The sequence below is a fragment of the Mandrillus leucophaeus genome, unplaced genomic scaffold (genome assembly GCF_000951045.1).
Source record: "Mandrillus leucophaeus isolate KB7577 unplaced genomic scaffold, Mleu.le_1.0 Scaffold413, whole genome shotgun sequence".
Classification (NCBI taxonomy): Eukaryota; Metazoa; Chordata; class Mammalia; order Primates; family Cercopithecidae; genus Mandrillus; species Mandrillus leucophaeus.
In genome coordinates, this window is record NW_012104399.1 from 1,247,193 (window position 1) to 1,267,695 (window position 20,503).

General features: G+C 37.0%; 1 protein-coding gene across 4 annotated transcripts; it reads left to right on the top strand.

Annotated features, from left to right (window-relative positions):
* Positions 1 to 108: 108 nt before the first annotated feature.
* Positions 109 to 19,425, top strand: VCAM1 (vascular cell adhesion molecule 1). Of its 4 annotated transcripts, none has more exons than XM_011992533.1 (9): positions 109 to 541; positions 1,100 to 1,375; positions 3,865 to 4,185; positions 5,480 to 5,746; positions 9,619 to 9,894; positions 11,725 to 12,045; positions 12,941 to 13,207; positions 15,050 to 15,316; positions 18,498 to 19,425. In XM_011992533.1, exons 1-9 carry the CDS (start codon positions 478 to 480, stop codon positions 18,656 to 18,658), a joined length of 2,220 nt encoding a protein of 739 aa, XP_011847923.1. In that variant the 5' UTR covers positions 109 to 477; the 3' UTR covers positions 18,659 to 19,425. The 4 variants fall into 4 exon arrangements, with proteins under 4 accessions (XP_011847923.1, XP_011847924.1, XP_011847925.1 ...); XM_011992534.1 differs by having other exon boundaries at positions 1,100 to 1,189; XM_011992535.1 differs by lacking the exon at positions 9,619 to 9,894.
* The last annotated feature ends 1,078 nt before the right edge of the window (positions 19,426 to 20,503 follow it).

The following is a 20,503-nucleotide window of genomic DNA, read 5'->3' on the forward strand; positions in this document are numbered from 1 at the left end:
ACAGAGTAGAATTTACTACTCTGTCTTCTTTTTTGCTCACCCCACCCTCTTTCTTTAACCACATTGGATTCAGAAAGTTTCATTCCGTAATCAGCATTGTCCTTTATCTTTCCAGTAAAGATAGCCTTTTGGAGTCGAAGATGAGGAAAAGCCTGTATTTTATAGTTTTGGAAGTGTCTTCTTTTGCCAGGACAGAGAGAGGAGCTTCAGCAGTGAGAGCAACTGAAGGGGTTAATACTGGAACTTGGCTGGGTGTCTGTTAAACTTTTTTCCCTGGCTCTGCCCTGGGTTTCCCCTTGAAGGGATTTCCCTCCGCCTCTGCAACAAGACCCTTTATAAAGCACAGACTTTCTATTTCACTCCGCAGCATCGGGCCTCACTGGCTTCAGGAGCTGAATACCCTTTCCAGGCACATACACGTGGGACACAAATTAGGGTTTTGGAACCACTATTTTCTCATCACAACAGCAACTTAAAATGCCTGGGAAGATGGTCGTGATCTTTGGAGCCTCAAATATACTTTGGATAATGTTTGCAGCTTGTAAGTTATTTTCCTTTATCTGTTTCAAATGTTAGCATTCCGTTTTAGCCCTGGTTTTGGCTTCAGTCAGTTTTGCGATAGTAGTGAAGTAGTGAAGTAAAGACACTGTGATTTTAAACAGTAGGAAAAGTTAATTTAACCTAACTTTTAATATGCAATTGAGTTTTGCTATATAATATTGTACTGTCATAGTTAGAGCTGAAAATTGATGTTTTTGGTATCTTTTTTTCCAAAGGCTAGTGAGTAATTCGGCTTCTGTCTCTAGTTGGTCTGTCTCCTTAGTTTCCTATACTTGACAATGAGGTCAAACTTAGCAAATAAAACGGCTTTGATAAATGGGCATCAAGGTTGGAACTGAGGATTCTCTTTAGTGAAGATGATTCCATAAACTTTTTTGAAAGTGACTTCGGTGCTTTTCGGCTACCTTGTAGTTAGTTTGAAGCGGCTTAGGAAAGAGATCAGTCTGATCCTATTTTAGACATTATACACAGAAGAAGGAGTAGAATACTAGACAAATTAGTGGTAAATTTGCTTCTGTCTTTTTTTTTGCTTTTGCAGCTCAAGCTTTTAAGATCGAGACCACCCCAGAATCTAAATCTCTCGCTCAGATTGGTGACTCCGTCTCACTGACTTGCAGCACCACAGGCTGCGAGTCCCCATCTTTCTCTTGGAGAACCCAGATAGACAGTCCGCTGAATGGGAAGGTGAGGAATGAGGGGACCACGTCTACGCTGACCATGAATCCTGTTAGTTTCGGAAACGAACACTCTTACCTGTGCACAGCAACTTGTGGATCTAGGAAATTGGAAAAAGGAATCCAGGTGGAGATCTACTGTGAGTGCTTTAGAAAATCTTCGTTTTTCTCTCAATTTCACTTTAAAATCGCCTTTTAAAAATGATATTTAAAAAAAGTTTTAAAATGGATATTCCTGTACAGATTCTTGGCTGAAGAACACACAACATCAGGAAAGCTAGGGACAGCTAAGGCCAGCGTGAGAGAGAGCAGGAATCCAAATCTTGGCTTCTATTTCCTCCTCTGCCGCAAACACAGTGACCATGTATAAGACTCAATCTCTCTGGGCTCCGGTTTCCTTAGCTGTAAAATATCATTTCTAAGGTTCTTTTTGTTTTATTAAAAAAATCTTTCCACTTGATTACATCCTTACATGTTTACTTGCTTACGTCTCTGATTGATTTATGAATTCCATCCTTCAGGGATTTTCTATTCATTTATTCTTACGCAATTTGATGCTTAAAATTAGTTTAAACACTAAGTAGATCTATAATTAGTAATAGGTATTAGTATAAAAGTGTTCTCCTTAGACATAATTGTTAATATCTGCAAACATTTCACTCATTTGACTTTGGTATTGTTGACACATTTAGGATTTTTTTTTTTTTTTTTTTGGTGCCATGAAGCCTTGCTGCTCAACCGCTCAACTTCAAAGATATTTATATAATGCATTGATGCTTAAAATTAGTTTAAACACTAAGTAGATCTATAATTAGTAATAGGTATTAGTATAAAAGTGTTCTCCTTAGACATAATTGTTAATATCTGCAAACATTTCACTCATTTGACTTTGGTATTGTTGACACATTTAGGATTTTTTTTTTTTTTTTTTGGTGCCATGAAGCCTTGCTGCTCAACCGCTCAACTTCAAAGATATTTATATAATGCATTAGATTTGCCTCATGAACGTGAGTGGATGTCCCTAGTTTACCAGCCTGCCAAAATGCATCCCACTCCATTCTCCATTCAGCAAACAAAGTTAGCAAGAGGAGTAAAAAACTAACCAGACATAAATCATTTGCCTTTTGTTACCGATGGCCTCTCTTTCTAAAAAACTGAACCCATTTATGGTCGTGTCTTCACGAAGACCTCATTTGATTATAATTACTTTGGTTCTGTTCTGTTGTACCAGAGCCCAACTTTTCCCAGCAACCTTAATTGATTCTGCAACAAGCCCCATGTGTTGCTCAAGCTTCCCAAGAAACTGTGCTTGGCCGGCTGCTTTCAATTATGCTGGTTGTACATGCATAGTTTATGTCTGTGCAGCCTCCTGAGCTCCTTAAAAGCTTCCCTTATGTAAATACAGGGAAAAGTAGCAAGTTCTTATGTTACCTGACATCAGACTGTGTGGATTAGAGGAACATTTCTTACAGAATATGAGGGACAGAAATTATTGCTGGAAAAAATGAAAAATACCATGTTTCTTCACATAGCAAAGAATTTCCAGCTCCTTTGTCTTTTGCCCACTAGTACCAAATAGTTGAAGATTTAAAAAAGAGAAATGAAGACGCTTCTGGCTTTAATTATCTTGCCTGAGGTTTTTCTCCAAGAGTGTCTGTTTTTCATTATGTATAACAGTTCTGTCTCCTTTCCACATTTGATTGTAATAGTGCTTAGAGTTGAGACCTTTGTACTCTTTTTGTTACACAGAGTTCTGAATTCACCAATATGTTACTTCATGACAATGTGTAATGAAAAAGGTAACTCTTGCAAAGGAGGCAATGGCTACGAGAAGTAGTACATTTCCTTGTACTAGAAGCTTCAATGGAACACTTGGTGGGATACTGAGTTAGGCATTTCAGGAGGCAAATATGTGTTCCAGAACATAAAGATTGCACAAATGTATCTTTCTGGTGGATGAATTCCTATCAGAGGCACCGTTTTCAGAAGCTAATTACTTAAAGTTGGTCTTTTCATGTCTTAGAATATCTTGACAATAACTATTCTTTGCAATGACATTCCAAGCCTTAAAGTCACTATCTGTAAAATGGAAATATATCTGCCCTGACTATAAGAAAATGTGATGTAACATAATGTAAATCTGTAGTAGCAAAACCGAGTAATAGAAATCCTGAATTTAAATCCCAGCTTTACCATTTACTAGGTGTGTGACCTTAGACAAGTTATGTAAATGTACTAAGTCCAAGTCTTCTTTTCTGTAAAATGTGATCTGTATCTCCTAGAGTTGTTGTGAGGATAAAATAAAATAATTCATGTTAAATCTATAGCGCAGTGACAGCCACATGTAAGGTTCAATATAAACATTTTTTCTTCCTTCTTCCTCTACTGTAATAACATGCAACCCTTAATATATACAGGATCAGAATAGAATAATGTTCTAAAAAGTGTTTGCTTCCAATTCTTGCACCTTGAACTCACCCCAAATCATGACAGGCTATTTAAACAATTCTTCTGTATTAAGACTGTATTAACAAAAACACTAGGCTTGATTTGTATTGTGTTAAAGCAGTAAGAGACCTTATATCCCATGAGCAAAAAGCCCATCCATGTATTTGTTTGACCTTTACAGCTTTTCCTAGGGATCCAGAGATTCATCTGAGTGGTCCTCTGGAGGCTGGGAAGCCAATCACAGTCAAGTGTTTGGTTGCTGATGTATACCCATTTGACAGGCTGGAGATAGACTTAATGAAAGGAGATCATCTCATGAAGAGTCAGGAATTTCTGGAGGATGCAGACAGGAAGTCCCTGGAAACCAAGAGTTTGGAAGTAACCTTTACTCCTGTCATTGAAGATATTGGGAAAGTTCTTGTTTGCCGAGCTAAATTACACATTGATGAAATGGATTCTGTGCCCACAGAAAGGGAGGCTGTAGAAGAATTGCAAGTCTACAGTAAGTACTTGTGCGATGTGTTCCAGTCTTTGTGGGAATCCCACCTTGGTTGTGTATAGCAATAAACTTAGCAGCAAAGTAAAAAAAAAAAAAAAAAAACTTGTATATAGTTTGTATTCCATTTGTATTCATTGAGAACATAATGTTTGCCAATAGTACAATTCAATGAAAAGAACACTGGATTTGGGTGGAGAAGACTTGAGCTTAATTTCTGTCTCTATTAACTGTGTAAGTTTGGGTTACTTAATTTCTCTATTTCCCAGGGTATAAAAGGGGAATAGTCATACCACCAGATTGGGTAGTGAGAAACAGGTTCAAATAATAAAACACTTTAATATTGTTTTGTAAACTCTTATAGTATGCCTTGAAATATTAGTTGCACAGGTACAGAAACTTGACAAGGTGAGCAGTTATTCTCTCTGTGTGTGTATGTGTGTGTGTATGCATATGCACATACATACATATGTGCATTGGACAGGGGAAAAATGATGGGGTTTGATTGCCTCCAATCTGCCTGATACTGCCAGGGGATTTACGGGAGTCTTGTAGTCCCAGCGTTGTGTAGGAGTGGGCGCACTGTGCTCGGTTCTAGTCTAAAATGCTATGTTTTGCACTGGGCACTACATTTAAAAGGAGTATTGCCAACTATGGCATGTTTAGCTGAAAGAGAATGAGCTGGGCAGGCTTTTAATAATATTTTGAGAAGAATAGTCAAGATAGAGGATATTTTTCCTAAGAGAATACAAAACCTGGAAAAGAGAGCTCTAATTAAGCATTTGAAAGACAGTTATATGAAAGAGTGATTTACCTTTTTCTGTAACAGCACATGGCTGAATTATGGCCAATATGTTTAAATTAGTATAGAGAGAAGATTTCAGCTCAATAGGGAGAAATGTGATAATACGTAGAGCTGTCCAAAAATCAAATTGACTCTTTTGGAAAGCAATGGGTGGATTCTCTCAGTAAATGTTGAAGTTGACTTGAATGGGCACTTGGCAAGAATGCTTAAATGGGACTCCTACCCTTTAGTGGGAGGTTAAGCCACATGGTTCTTCTTAATTTCTGACTACCTATAACCATCTGAAAAACATGAAACATCAACTAAACTCGATCAGTTTAGTCAGAAACTGGATAGATTATTTTGAATGATTCAGCAGTTCTTTATACTAATTTGGCAGAGTAATTTCATCAAATTGGTGGAAGCACATAAATACTGTCTAAGAGAAATACATTCCCTCTGTTGCACTGGGATGATGCTTAGCAATTGCTAATATTATTTTTTTTGCCTTTTCAGTATCACCCAAGAATACAGTTATTACTGTGAATCCATCCATAAGGCTACAAGAAGGTGGCTCTGTGACCATGACCTGTTCCAGTGAGGGTCTACCACCTCCAGAGATTTTCTGGAGTAAGAAATTAGATAATGGGAATCTACAGCACCTTTCTGGGAATGCAACTCTCACCTTAATTGCTATGAGGATGGAAGATTCTGGAATTTATGTGTGTGAAGGAGTTAATTTGATTGGGAAAAACAGAAAAGAGGTGGAATTAATTGTTCAAGGTGAGTAGAATGTGAAAAAGGAATGACAAAGGTGCTGTCACTGGGATTTGAGCAATAGTCACACAGCTTCAATGCTGAAATTGCTTCCCTTAGTTTCACTGATGACCTATCTGGTTGCCATAGCCTTTAGCACAAATATATGTTTATCTTACTAGTACTTCTTGGAAGTCTTCCCTCCCAGAGTTTCCATGGCTCTGCTTTTCTGATTCTTTTTCATCTCAAATCACTTTTTCTCTGCTTCATTCCCTCACTTTTTGTCTTCCTCCTGCCTCTGGGATACTGGTATTTTCAAGTTTACATTCCTGGGTCCCCTTCTCTTCTCATGCTAGACTCCCAAGAATTGGACTACAATATGTTGATTACTCCCAAATTCATGTTCCAATTCCATGCTGTTAATTGCTGTCAGTTCTACCTCAAAATGCTCCCCAGAATATGACCTCTTCTTCACCCCACTTGCCATTGCCTTAGTTTATCATCTCTCACTTGGGCTCTTGCAAGATATTCTTACGTAACAGCATTCACTAAACACCAGATATGTTTCTGGTACTTTACATATGCCGTCTTCAAGAAATAACTAAAAAGTAAGTATTTTGTATTCCTTTTACAGATGAGAGAGTGGAATCTCCCAGAGATTAATAATGACGCCACCTATTGATTGTACACCTAATGTTTCCCAGGAATTCTACATTCTGCTGTATATATTTTATCTCATTAATCTTTACCACAACACTACTAAAAACCCAGGTTCAGGATAGTTCATACTTTTCCTAGGGCTAAATAGCTCTTTAGTTGCATTTACTATGATTTTAATACAGGTTCATTTTAATGAAAACCCCTTTGCCTTTTTAATTTTATAGCTAATTATCTTTATATTTCTCTTTAGAAATATTTTTAATTGATAAATCATGATTGCTTACATTTACAGATTACAATGTGATGTTTGATATGGGTATACAATGTAGAATGATTAAGTCAACATATTCATTGCCTCACTTATTCTTTTGTGGTGATACATTTGAAATTCACTTTCTTAGGTATTTTAAAATACACAATATATTATCATTAACTATAGTCATCATGATGTACAACAGATCTCAACAACTTACTCTCCTGTCTAACTGAACCTTTGTACCCATTGACCAACATCTCCTCGTTCCCTTCCACTCCTTGCCCCAGCCCCTGCTTATGCTGTTCCTTTTGCCTAAAATGGCCTTTCTCCTTCCTTCATCTGGCAAAGTCTTAGCCATTCTCCAATATGAAGCTCATGTCAGCCTCCCAGTTCCAGATTGTGTCAGACCAAACTACATATTCTTTCCTTCGTGTACACTCAACACTCCTTATAGTCGTGTATGCAGTTTTGTTCAGTTCCACACCTATTAAGAGCCCTTGTCCAAGAATCCAAGAATTCTACTTGGTAATGGGAGTACAGACATGAAAAAGATATGACAACTGCCCTAGGGGATCATACAAACTAGGAAGGAAGGACAGGCATATAAATAGATAACTCAAATATTCCTTAGTAAGAGCCAAAACAGTATATCTTTTTAAATGTGCCTTTCCACTAAACTGTAAATTCCTGCCTGCTCTGGGCATGATGGTTCAAGCCTATAATCCCAGCACTTTGGGTAGATTAGGTGGAAGGATTGCTTGAGGCCAGGAGTACAAGACCAGCCTGGGCAACATAGTGAGACCTCTGTTTCTATTTAATTTTTTTTAAAAATCTGTAAACTCCTTAAAGTCAAGAATTCTGTGTGTGTGTGTGTGTGTGTGTGTGTGAATGCTTGGATTCTTAGCACAGTACCTAACACATAATAAATGTTCAGTAAATGTTTGCTGAATTAATGAATAGATTATAAACATGGGTAGCATAGTCTTTTGTTTGTTTGTTTTAGGAGATGAGGTCTTGCTATGTTGCCCAGGCTGAACTCAACTCCTGGGCTCAACTGATGCTCCCACTGTAGCTGCCTGAGTAGCTGGGATTATAGGCACGTGCCACCCAGCTGTAGTGACACCCAGCTCAACACAAATTTTTAAAATGTGAAAACATGGTATTTAAACTTGGATGATTAAAATAAAAATAAAACTCACCATAAGTAGATTATCTCAGCTGGATGTTAGGTTAGCATTCTCAAGTGACCAGGAAAGATGTTATACTAATAAAAGTATGTAAAGCTAATTATTCACCCTGGAATAATGCCACTCCATAATAAACTGTATCCTATTTCAGTGTACAAAGGATATGTATTTTGGGGTTAGGGAGAGTTGTTTTGCACTTTGCATCACATGGGATACTACTGGCCTAAAGTACTGAAAGTACTTTCAAAGAAACTTTCAGCTACCTAAAAGAGTTACTCCTCCAGTGGTTCCAAGTTCACCTAGCAATACATGTGGCCGCTGTAAAGAATGACTTAGAAATGTTCGCACACAGGCAGTGGATCTGTTTTTAAAGTTCCTCATTCTCACATTAGCCTATAAGAAATTCGGAAGCTCTGGTTGTTTTTGTGAATGAGCTCTCTTTCTAAGTCTAATAGCATATCAGTTTATTGAGGTAATTTGAGGAGAATCTTCTTCAGAAAATACTAAGATGTCACAATTAGAGAAACCTATTAAGAAAAATAACTGATGACACAGATGAGAACCATGCAAAATGTAATATGTTTGGATTATTTGTATATTGAGATTTCTTTCTTTTACCTCAAGCCTGTAATTTACAAGTAAGATTTCAGTGACTTTTATGGGGGTCTCATCTGTTGCTTTCAGAGTTGCCCAGACACTCTCAGTTTCTTCAGGGAAACAGAGCCAAGATGTAGTGTTCCCTTTCTTCCTAAATAGCAGTCATCCAAAAGAAGCCCATGTACTCAGCAGGGACAGTGCTGATGGCCAAAGGACATTCCTGGATATTTGAGTCTTAGGAGTTTGCCCTCACACCTCAGCTTTCAGACCCTGAGTTAATTGTAAAGTATTTTTATATTGCATCAGGCAAATTTTGGAGGCGACTTATGTATCACTTTAATGCTTAGATTTTGACTTTGATTTCAGGGTGATTCTATGTGACTTTCAATGGTATAACTGTATTATTGAAACAGAAGCTCTAAATGCTTGTCCACTGTGGGTATTATATCTAATTAAGAGACATTTTTTGTAGCTTTTTCCAGTACCCCTTTTAGATCATTTTATCTCCATATGAGGATGACTTGATTTAGTTGTTGTAGCAACTGAAAAACTGGGATCTTGAATCAGACCCACCTGGCATCAAGTCCTAATTTTGTTACTTGCAAACTGGGCAAAGTTATTTAGCATTTCTGAGCCTAAATTTCCTCAAGAAGAAAAAAGAGGGGTAAAAAGAGGAAGAGAAAGAGTAGACGCAGAAAGAGAAGGCAAAGAAGAAAGAATAGTACTAGTGTACGAAATTGTTGATTTTTTTAATATATATATATAAAATTACTATATATATTACTATTATATATATATTATATATATACTATTATATATATATTACTATATATATAGTAATTTAGATAGTGCTTGACACACAAGAACCACTTACATTCTTTGAGTGATTGTCCACTCTTACAGTGATTTGATAAACTACATTTGAGCAGAGACTCTATTATTGCTATGAAGAGATACCTCTCTTGACAAATTTTTATCCATTCAGTTTGTTAAATGAATGAATCAGCAAACTATAATGGTTTCATTCTAAAAGATGTGGTCTCATTTCTGATAGTCCCAAGGTGGAAAAGAGTAATTTCTTCTTGGCATAGATATTAACTGAAAGGAGATCCAGAAAAATAAAGATCATATGTCAGAATGTGATGAAAGAAGAAAATAATCTTACGTTCTTTTCATCTTGCTTTCCACTTCTGTCCCAGAGAAACCATTTACTGTTGAGATCTCACCTGGACCCCGGATTGCTGCTCAGATCGGAGACTCAGTTGTGTTGACATGTAGTGTTATGGGCTGTGAGTCCCCATCTTTCTCCTGGAGAACCCAGATAGACAGCCCTCTGAGCGGGAAGGTGAGGAGTGAGGGGACCAATTCCACGCTGACCCTGAGCCCTGTGAGTTTTGAGAACGAACACTCTTATCTGTGCACAGTGACTTGTGGACGTAAGAAACTGGAAAAGGGAATCCAGGTGGAGCTCTACTGTAAGTGGTTTTCAGAATTGTTTATTTTTATTTTTATTTTTTCCAGTTCTATTGGAAGAAAAACAATGCATGTCTGTGATTTGCAATGAGATTCTTATGTTTAGAAAAGGAATTTAGCATTGTGAATTTTGTTCCTAAATCTGAATCAGAATGGTTTGATACAACATTATTAGCCTAAATCTCAAGTCCGTATTACATATGTACACAGCACCCACAATCCTCGGTTTATGCCTTGTCAAACTCTCTCATCATGCACTTGAACACACTACATGCTGGAGGTGAGTGCACTGGGGTCAGTGTCCATTCAGATGACTGGGTGGAGGTGACTACTCCAGCTACTCCAGTTGGGAATGAGTAGTTTTAAACTATTTTAAGGCACTGCTTTAAAGCACATTTGAAGAGCTGTCTGCAGGATGGGAAAAAAATAAGGGAATAGGAAGCAAAAGGAAGCCAAAATTAAAGATAAGGAATTAGGTTGGAGATGGGGATGGTCAGTGGCAGTGGCTAAGGTGAAAAGCAGAATCAGGAAGTAGCGTTAGATCTTAATGTTGATTTATGCCACCTACATATACTATGCTTTCTCTTACTCTTCTTGTCGTCTTAATAAACACTCTTTGCAACCTCAAATCTCCATGAACTTGACATTGCTGGAGTTCCTCAGTCCATATTGAATGAAGAACAAAATATGCAAAGTAACCATAAAGTTATTTTTTTGAGAGGGTCACTCTGCCTTGAGTTCTCACTTCAGTAGAACTCAAGAGAACATATTGTAGAGATTTTCTACCAGAAAGCCTGCCCAAACTTGTGTTACCCTTCAAGATTTTGTTCAGAATGGGTCACAGTGTGCCTGTAAATGGATTTGAGTCTCTCAAAAGGAGGATATATTTTATTTGCATTATTATATTACCCAGAGTCCATGATCTGCTGAGATAGGCACATTCCCAGCAGAAATGAGAACCAGCAGTGGAGTCTTATTGCAACATAGAAATATTTGAGCATGTATCACTTTAACAACATTTTTGTTAAGGAAAAATATGTTTAAGCATTATTCTTGCCCTTGATAGCTATTTTAGTCTTATTTTTATTGATTTGTGCTGTATTAGAAAGACTAGAGTTAAGCAGTTCTTTTCTTGATTACAAGTATTATCTGAGAAATATTTAAAACTTGCTGCCTAAATTTGGTCATTAAAATTTAAACTAAGTTGAGAACTTCCTTGTTTGTCTTATTTGATACTGAGAGACTGCACAGCTGTGTAAAACCAAAGCTGGGCTCTGAGGTCAGAGAAATACGGATTCTCAGCCCATCTCATTGACTTCAACTAGGTATAATGCATGAGGAAAGTCTCTTAGCCTCTATATGTTTCAATATTCCTGGCTGTAAAATAACTAATACCCATTTTACATAGCTGCTTTGAAGACTGAGATAATGAATATTAGAGGACTAGTTGATACTAAGTATCAACATAACATGGCAAATTTAAAACATGTAAAATATATACTTACTAAATAAGATAGTGGAAGCTGATGTGTACTTAGAAAGGATCAAGCCATGGCACACAGCAAGATTGCATATTAAGAAGAAAAAAAAATAAGAAGTGAACATTTATTACTCAAGGACTGGATATACTAAGTAGTTTTTGTTTCTAACATTATTCATATATAATATCATGAATATGTCATTTATAAATACTGTCGTTACTTATATATTGACAGTCGTTCTATCCCAGGTCAATTAAAGCTGTCATTTTTAGGCCTTTACATTTAATAAAGCTTAGCTCAATTTTTCCTTGAATATCGCGTATAAAAATCATTTTTGCTTGCGTTTTGCAGCATTCCCTAGAGATCCAGAAATCGAGATGAGAGGTGTCCTTGTGAGTGAGAGCCCCATCACTGTAAGCTGCAAGGTTTCTAGCGTGTACCCCCTTGACCGGTTGGAGATTGAATTACTTAAGGGGGAGACTGTTCTGGAGAATAAAGAGTTTTTGGAGGATACAGATATGAAATCGCTAGAGAACAAAAGTTTGGAAGCGACCTTCATCCCTACCACTGAAGATACTGGAAAAGCTCTTGTTTGTCAGGCTAAGTTACATATGGATGAAATGGAATTTGAACCCAAACAAAGGCAGAGTACACAGACACTTTATGTCAATGGTAAGTACATATGTGAGGTATCTACAGCTTAATACCTGTCTCTTTATCGTGTTTGCCAGGCAATAGTTAACATAAGGTTAATAGTTAAAACCTCTGTAGAGAAAAAACATAACTGAAAAGAAATTTCGGAATAATAATGATTGTAACAAATCACCCTCCCTAAAGTTAAAAGAGTAACCATTTACTGGCTTATGATGCTTTGAGTTGGCAGTTTAGGAAGGGGCCAGCTAGGCAGTTATTCTGCTGGATATGGTATTAGCTGAGCTCGCTTATGCATTTTCTGTAAGGTTAGCAGGACTGGCTGGTCTCAGATGACTTCACCCACATGTCTGGAGCCATATCTGGGATGACTTGGCCTCTCTTTCTTTATGCGTTGTCACCCTGAGGAACAGTAGCCTAGATTTACTCACCAGAGCTCAGTTTTCAAGAAGGTGTAAATGAAAGTAGCCTATTCAAGGTCTGGGTTTGGAAGTCCTACAGTGTTACTTCTTCCACATTCTATTGGTCAAAGTGAGTCATGAGGCCAGCCTAGAGTTTCAAGGGGTGGAAAAATAGACCACATCTTTTCACGGAAGGAGATTCAAATAATTCATTGTCTTGTTGACTCTACCATAAATGGCAGTACACACTATCATTGACCCTTGTCATTCTTTGGTTACAAGGGAGGGTATACTGAACTTACTTCCATTAGAAAACACCATGACGTGTCCATGTTCTGCTCTATCATTTGGTATCAACTAAAGTAAATAAGGACCAAAACCTCTTGTGTTAAATTATCAAGGTTTATAAACTGTTTGAGTCTGCTGAACCCATAGCCCAGTTTTGCAACATTATTAAAACTCTTTGGAACTCAGGGCATAAGGGGTCCAGCTAACAAGCCTCTCTGCCTTTTCAGTTGCCCCCAGAGATACGACTGTCTTGGTCAGCCCTTCCTCCATCCTGGAGGAAGGCAGTTCTGTGACTATGACATGCTTGAGCCACGGCCTTCCTGCTCCGAAAATCCTATGGAGCAGGCAGCTACCTAATGGGGAGCTACAGCCTGTTTCTGAGAATGCAACTCTCACCTTAATTTCTACAAAAATGGAAGATTCTGGAGTTTATGTATGTGAAGGAATTAACCAGGCTGGAAGAAGTAGAAAAGAAGTAGAATTAATTATCCAAGGTGAGCAGAGTGTGAGTAATGAGTTATCCTTGCTAGCAATTTTTTTGGTTATGTTATTGATTATGAGTAAAGTCTTCTTTGAAAACAAAATTTTTACTACAAAAGTGTGTTGAGGGTTTTGAAGAGCTTATGATGTTTCCAATGTATGGAGAAATCTCCTGAAATTGTCCTTTCTCATGAATCGTTACAAGTTTCTTATCCTGAGATTCTTTTAAACTCAAGTGAAACGCAAGCCTTCAGGACCTGTGTCAGAAGTTCCAGTTACACTTATGAGGCAATGGTTATGGTGTTGAGATAAGAATAGGAAGAGGAATATCTTCATTTGGAATTATGTAGGATTAAAGCCACCATATCTGGCTGAATTGAACTCTGAGTGGCAATCTCACAAGATGGCCAGTAGTATTTGCTTAGAAGCCTAAGCTGGCACTTAAGTCTTTTGCAAATTCTGAGATTATTAGTAGCCGTGATTCTGTCCTCTGGTTCATCAGCCTGACAGCATGGAACCACTAAAGTAGATTAAGTCAACAGATCTAGGCCCCTTCCCTTTAGGATGGAGACCCAAGATTGAGAAAAAGACAATTTCTAGTTCGCAGGTTGAAGCCATATGGAGTTATGAGCAAAATCATCAAGTGATCAATGTGGATTTCCTCCATCCCTTCCCCTTTGGGTATGAGGGTTCTTGTCTTTGTCAGGGCTGTCATTTTCTCTCTTACACCTTGGCATTATTCCCACTAAGATATTAGTGACTTTCTTGTTATCTCAACTCAGTAAGATTTGTATTTTAGAAGAAGAATCTTGGAAAGGCAATGCACATCCTTAAAAACCAGACAACCAACCAACCAACCAAACAAACAAACAAAAAAACCTTTTGGGTAGTTGTCGTGACCTTGGAAATGGGGAAAGAATTTCAAATCAACTTACAAAATAGAAGACCTTAATAGGGATTAAAAATTGGTGATATGGTACCTGCATCCACCAGTTGTTGCATTAATAGACATGTTATATGTCAAATACTTAGCTCAGTGCCTGGAACTTAATAAATGGCAATAGTGTTGTTAAGGATAGTGAAAAAGCCGCATCTGTACAGCTTAACTTCTTGATTGAGGGATCCAACTCAAAACTCAGAAACCTGTAAAAGCCTTTGTACTTCAAGGAAATTTTTGCAAAACAGTATTACAAAAAGTTAATTTTCTATTTCACATCTGAATTCTATAACTCTTTATTAAACACTGTATTTGTCGATTTTCACACTGCTATAAAGATACTACTTGAGACTGGTAATTTATAAGAGAGGTTTAATACAGTTCCACATGGCTGGGAACACCTCACAAAATGTGCAATCACGGCAGAGGAGAAAGGGAAGCAAGGCACATCGTAGCATGGTGGCAGGCCAGAGAGAGTGAGGACCTGCCACACTTTAAAACCAAAAGTTCTCGTAAAAACTCACTCACTGTCATGAGAACAGAAAGGGGGAAACAGCCCCCATGATCCAATCACCTCTCACCAGGTTCCTCCCTCAAAACCTGGGGATTACAACTCAAGTTGAGACCTGGAAGGGGGCACAGAGTCAAACCATATCAAATACCTATTCTTTGTGCTAGGCTGGGTAAATAATTATATTAAGGGACATGAAAGAAGCATAAGCCATGTACTCTCTTAGTTAAAACATGATCATTTCCAACAATCTAGCAATGCTCGACTTCTTTACTGGCTCTTCTTAACATTTAATGCAAACACTTAGCACAAATAGCTCCATGGAAGCTGTTGTTGATGTCACTGAATTAATATGGAATTGGTTCATATTTCACTCAATCAGAGATGCCTTTTAAATTCCCTTTACAGCTATTCCAAAAGACATAAAACTTACAGCTTTTCCTTCTGAGAGTGTCAAAGAAGGAGACACTGTCATCATCTCTTGTACATGTGGAAATGTTCCAGAAACATGGATAATCCTGAAGAAAAAAGCACAGACAGGAGACACAGTACTAAAATCTATAGATGGTGCCTATACCATCCAAAAGGCCCAGTTGAAGGATGCGGGGGTATACGAATGTGAATCTAAAAACAAAGTTGGCTCACAATTAAGAAGTTTAACACTTGATGTTCAAGGTGAGTTTGTTTTGAGTTTTTGTTTTTGTTTTGTTGATAGTAGTTCAGAGGTTCCATGGATTACTAAGAGTTTCTAATATTTGATGAATGAGTTGGCAAAATGGAGCTGTGGTTTATTTCTTAATGGTTCTTGGAATAATCAAGCACAGCTGCTTTATCCTATAAAGTTTAGCCAGGAAGTTGACATTAATCATTCGTGAGTGAGGAATTCCTGCTTGCTTTTTTCAGTTTACAATGTATCATTTGTCTCTGAGGTTTTGCAGTTGCTGAATGTTTAACCATATTTCCCAACATTTTCCCTGGAGGTTATAAGGAAACGAAAGAAGTAGGATTGGCACATTGAAAAAGAAGGGTTCTATCCAGACCCTCTTCCTTTCTACCAGAAGGAAATACTATTTTCTGAACATAGAGTAACTGCAATTTTCTGGATTGACTCTTTTCAGGATAATAATTGGGAATAGTAAACTTGATCCTGAACAACATAAAAAAATCTCTAGACTATCGAAAAGCCTCATTAAAATTCAAGCCACTTGCCATCCCTCCCTATTCTGGTGAACAGAGAAAGAGAGGAGCAATATCCTCACTGGAGAAACTTCAGAGGCCCCTTAATCTCCTAAGCCCTCTTGTGAATGCACAGTAGGTAGGATCTGCTGATCTTATTGGTGAAGTAGAATACATCAGCCTTGGCTGATCAGTCTCACACCCCTTGCACACCAATTAGCTCCTATTGTGTAATGGAAGCCATACTTGGAGGTGGAGTGCAAACAGGACTGCAAACAAATGCCAAGTCTTAAGAGGTCTGGCACTTGGCTATTGGAGTGAGCAATCACTTGTCAATGCAGAGAAAATTTGAACCTATGTCAGAAACAGGTAAAGTTTTTGTTCATCTGCCCAAATTTCTCAAAATGGCAAGCCTTACCATATATATGTTTTCCACCTTCACAGTACCTCCTCAAAACATGCCAATAGCTATATAGTTATACATCCATCTAGAAATGTTAAAGAAGGGAAAAACAGCATGACTCTATGTAAAACTTCTAGTCATCCACCTGCAGTGATTATCCTGAAAAGAGTTGATCTAGCTAATGCAGTTACTATGTGTTCAAAGTAGGGAACATTTACTTTGTATCCCATCACTCCAAATGATACAGGGGTATATGCAATCAGTGCTTCCAATGAGGTTGGGGATGATTCTGGACAGATTGCAATCTCAGTTATGAGCAGGTTGAAATGTATTCATCTCTATTTTCTTTAATCCTTAATGCCTCTGGGCCACCTTTAATTAGTCCTATCCCCAGGAAATTGGTCCCCTAACATTTCTGTAATTCTTTTGTTAATTAATTGTTATCTTTTAAAGACACATCAAACGTGCTTCACTACTTTTTAACTCTCTCACACACATTGCTTTATTTTCTAATTGCTTTATCAAATTAGCCACTTATATAATTGCTCCTTTTTACTCATTATTGAAATGAACAATCAAAGAATATTAAGCACTCAGCTAGAAACTCATGCCCCCAAACTGAATATAGTTTAAAATAGGTAAATTTTGATGAAAACAAAACAAAACAAAATGGACATTTTTCTGGGTATTTTGAACTAGATTTCTTTTGTATTTGGCTGGATTTTTTATTTGTTTCCTTTTGTCTTGGCTTGAATGTATTCCATTAATAGAAATCATCAGGAGTTTTTAAAGATATTCAGTGTTTATACAACAAATAGAAAATTGTATTTGAAGGTTGCCCTGGTAACTACCTTGGCAGGAAATTTGTGTATTTCTGCCGATGCCTGCGGGGAAGACTGAAAGGCAAAAGATAATATATATTACATTGAAAAGAAAGCAATAGAAATGGAAATACTATTTCTCAGCATGTCATCAATATTGATGTCTAATCATAATCATGTTGATGGACATCCCATTCAAATATTACGCTTATATTTGACTAGCTCAGCTCTTGCAAGGGAAAGTCAAAAAGTGGGGCCATTATCATTATGCTTAGGGTGAACCGTTTTTCTTCAATAATTTGAAAAAATGACTACACAGCATCTGATGCTAGTGATTCTTTTTACTTGGTTTACCTCCAGTGACTATCTTCTTCAGATGTTCTTATAAAGTTAAGATGTTAAACGGTATAGCAGCTGTCAGATGATTTTTTAGCAGATTAGAAAGAATACTAATTTTGAAGTTTTTGCATGCTGTACCTACTGTGCTCCATGTACAACTAAATGGCAAAAGCAAAATGTAGAGAGAAAAAAATGTTATTAATGTTTAAAAAATACTTTTTTGGTGCCAACTAGGCCAAGCAGTGAGTCCGGTGATGGACCAAAAAGAAAATAGATATACATGTCTTGATGTAATGTATAGCCTAGGGGAGGAAACTAAACTTAATAAGTTATATGGATAAATAATAATTATATGGATAAACGTTTAATTAAAAGCTGTGATAAGGTTTTGAAGGAAAAATGCGTGGGTTTTGAGAATACGTTGAGGTTCTGAATTTAGAATGAGGGAGATATAGATCAGAGAATGCCTCTAAGAGACATTTAAGCTGTAACATAATGCTGTCCAAAGAACTCCAGTTTATCAAAAGATAATATAAATGCTGAAGAGGAAAAACATATTAATATGCCCTATTTCTGACATAAAAACATAGAAACTTTCATATATCTCTGAAAAAGCCATTGGCAAGATTTTTTTTTTTCTCTTACCATCTTATTTGTGGCATTTAGCTATAATGGTCACACTCTGAATGTTACAAGGATTTTCTTAGAGAACTGGTTAGTCATTTCAATTCATGGTCATCAGAGTCCCAGTTCTTTAGTAGATATTTTTATTTCCCAAAGCAAGTGCCTCTCTCCAATTTCCGTTCTTGTTAATAGAGCCCTAAAAACTTGTACCCTCCCTTCCATTTTACAACTGAGCCTGAATCTATTTGAATCCAAGTTTGTAGAAGCCAACAACTATCATCTTTAGATCCATCATGACCATAGCAACCACCAACTGATTATTTGGATAATTCAGAGAAATATGCATCTTGGGTCCTGATGGTCCTTATCACTGCTTTGATTCCCTTCTCTTTGGAGAACTAGTTGTACTGTTATAATAAAACATGTAACTGTTGTTATTAAATGCTATCTTTTTGTACTAGACATTAATTGCATCCATTTTGTTATTTTCCAGGAAGAGAAAACAACAAAGACTATTTTTCTCCTGAGCTTCTCATGCTCTATTGTGCATCCTCCTTAATAATACCCGCCGTTGGAATGATAATTTACTTTGCAAGAAAAGCCAACATGAAGGGATCATATAGTCTTGTAGAAGCACAGAAATCAAAAGTGTAGCTAATGCTTGATATGTTCAACTGGAGACACTATTTTTCTATGCAAATCCTTGAAACTGCTCATCATTCCATGAGAAAAACAATGAGCTGAGAGGCAGACTTCCCTGAATGTATTGAACTTGGAAAGAAATGCCCACCTATGCCCCTTGCTCTGAGCAAGAAGTCAAAGGAAAACTTGCTGCCTGAAAAACAGTAACTGCCATCAGGATGAGAGAACTGGAGGAGTTCCTTGATCTGTATATACAATAACATAATTTGTACATATGTAAAATAAAATTATACCATAGCAAGATTGCTTAAAATAGCAACACCCCATATTTAGATCGTTAAAATAACTAGTGTTGCTTGGACTGACTATTATAATTTAATGCATGTTAGGAAAATTTCACATTAATATTGACTGACAGCTGGCCTTTGTCATCTTTCTTCTATTTTATTCCCTTTAACAAAATTTTACTCCTATAAAGTTTATTGACAGTAATTTCAGGTTTCGTAAAGATGCCTGGTTTTTTATTTTTATAGACAAATAATAAGCAAAGAGAGCACTGGGTTGACTTTCAGGTACTAAATACCTCAACCTATGGTATAATGGTTGACTGGGTTTCTCTGTATGGTACTGGCATGGTACGAAGATGTTTCACGAAGTTGGTTCATCAGACTCCTGTGCAACTTTCCCAATGTGGTCTAAAAATGCAACTTTGTTTTTATTTTCTTTTGTAAATGTTTAGGTTTTTTTGAATAGTAAAGTGATAATTTCTGGAATTAGAACGGTTGTATGTTTATTTATTATAAACTGCCTCCTTTAGTCACATTGCAGCTCTTTCTGAAATGCCAAGTCATAAGAGTAAAATATTCAAACTATGGAAATAATACAGATACTCAAAATGTGACCCTCAGACTACTTTTATTAAAATTACTGTAGGAACTTGATAAAAATTTAAATTTCTTGGTGCCAGACTAAGATATTGAATAGAAATGTCTGGTTTTTGGTCCTTGGAATCTGCAATTTTTTAATTTAGAAAAATATACACAAAAAGATGTAATGCAGATGAACATGCACATGTTAATGGACAACAAATGAACACCCGTGTACAGAACATTAAGAACAAGAGATAGTATAACTATTCTTCAGAGCCTTTTATATACCACATAGTGATGGCAATACTCTTCTCTCACTGAGCAGTAACACATAAATACCCTGAATTGATCATTTCCATGCTTCCTTTGGAGGTTTTATACCTGTCTATGTATCCCTAAGTAGTGCATTACTTAGTTTTGCCAGATTTTGCATTTATATAAATACAATCCAATTATACATTTGCCTTGTAACTATTCTTTCACTCAAAGTTATGTTTTTCATAATACATTTATGTTGTTGTGTAGTTATAGGTCATTCATTTTTCTCCACTTGGAATGGATTTTTTTAAACTTTTAAGTTAAGGGGTACAAGTTTAATTTGTTACATGGGTAAACTTGTGTCCTGGGAGTCTACTGTACGGATTATTTTGTTAGCCAAGTATTAAGCCTAGTCTCCATTGGTTGATTTTCTTGATCCTCTCCCACTTCTCACCCTCCTCCCTCCAAAAGGCTCCATTGTGTGTGTTCCCCTGTATGTGTCCATGTATTCTCATCATTTAGCTCCCACTTATGGGTGAGAACATGTGGCATTTGGTTTTCTGTGTTAGTTTGCTAAGGATAATGGCCTCCAGCTTCATCCATGTCTCTGCAAAGAACATGATCTCGTTCTTTTTTATGGCTGTATAGTTGGAATGGATTATTTACAGAACGCAGGGTGGGCATACAATTTCATCATTTTTAGATGATGAAATAATTGTCCCTATACCAT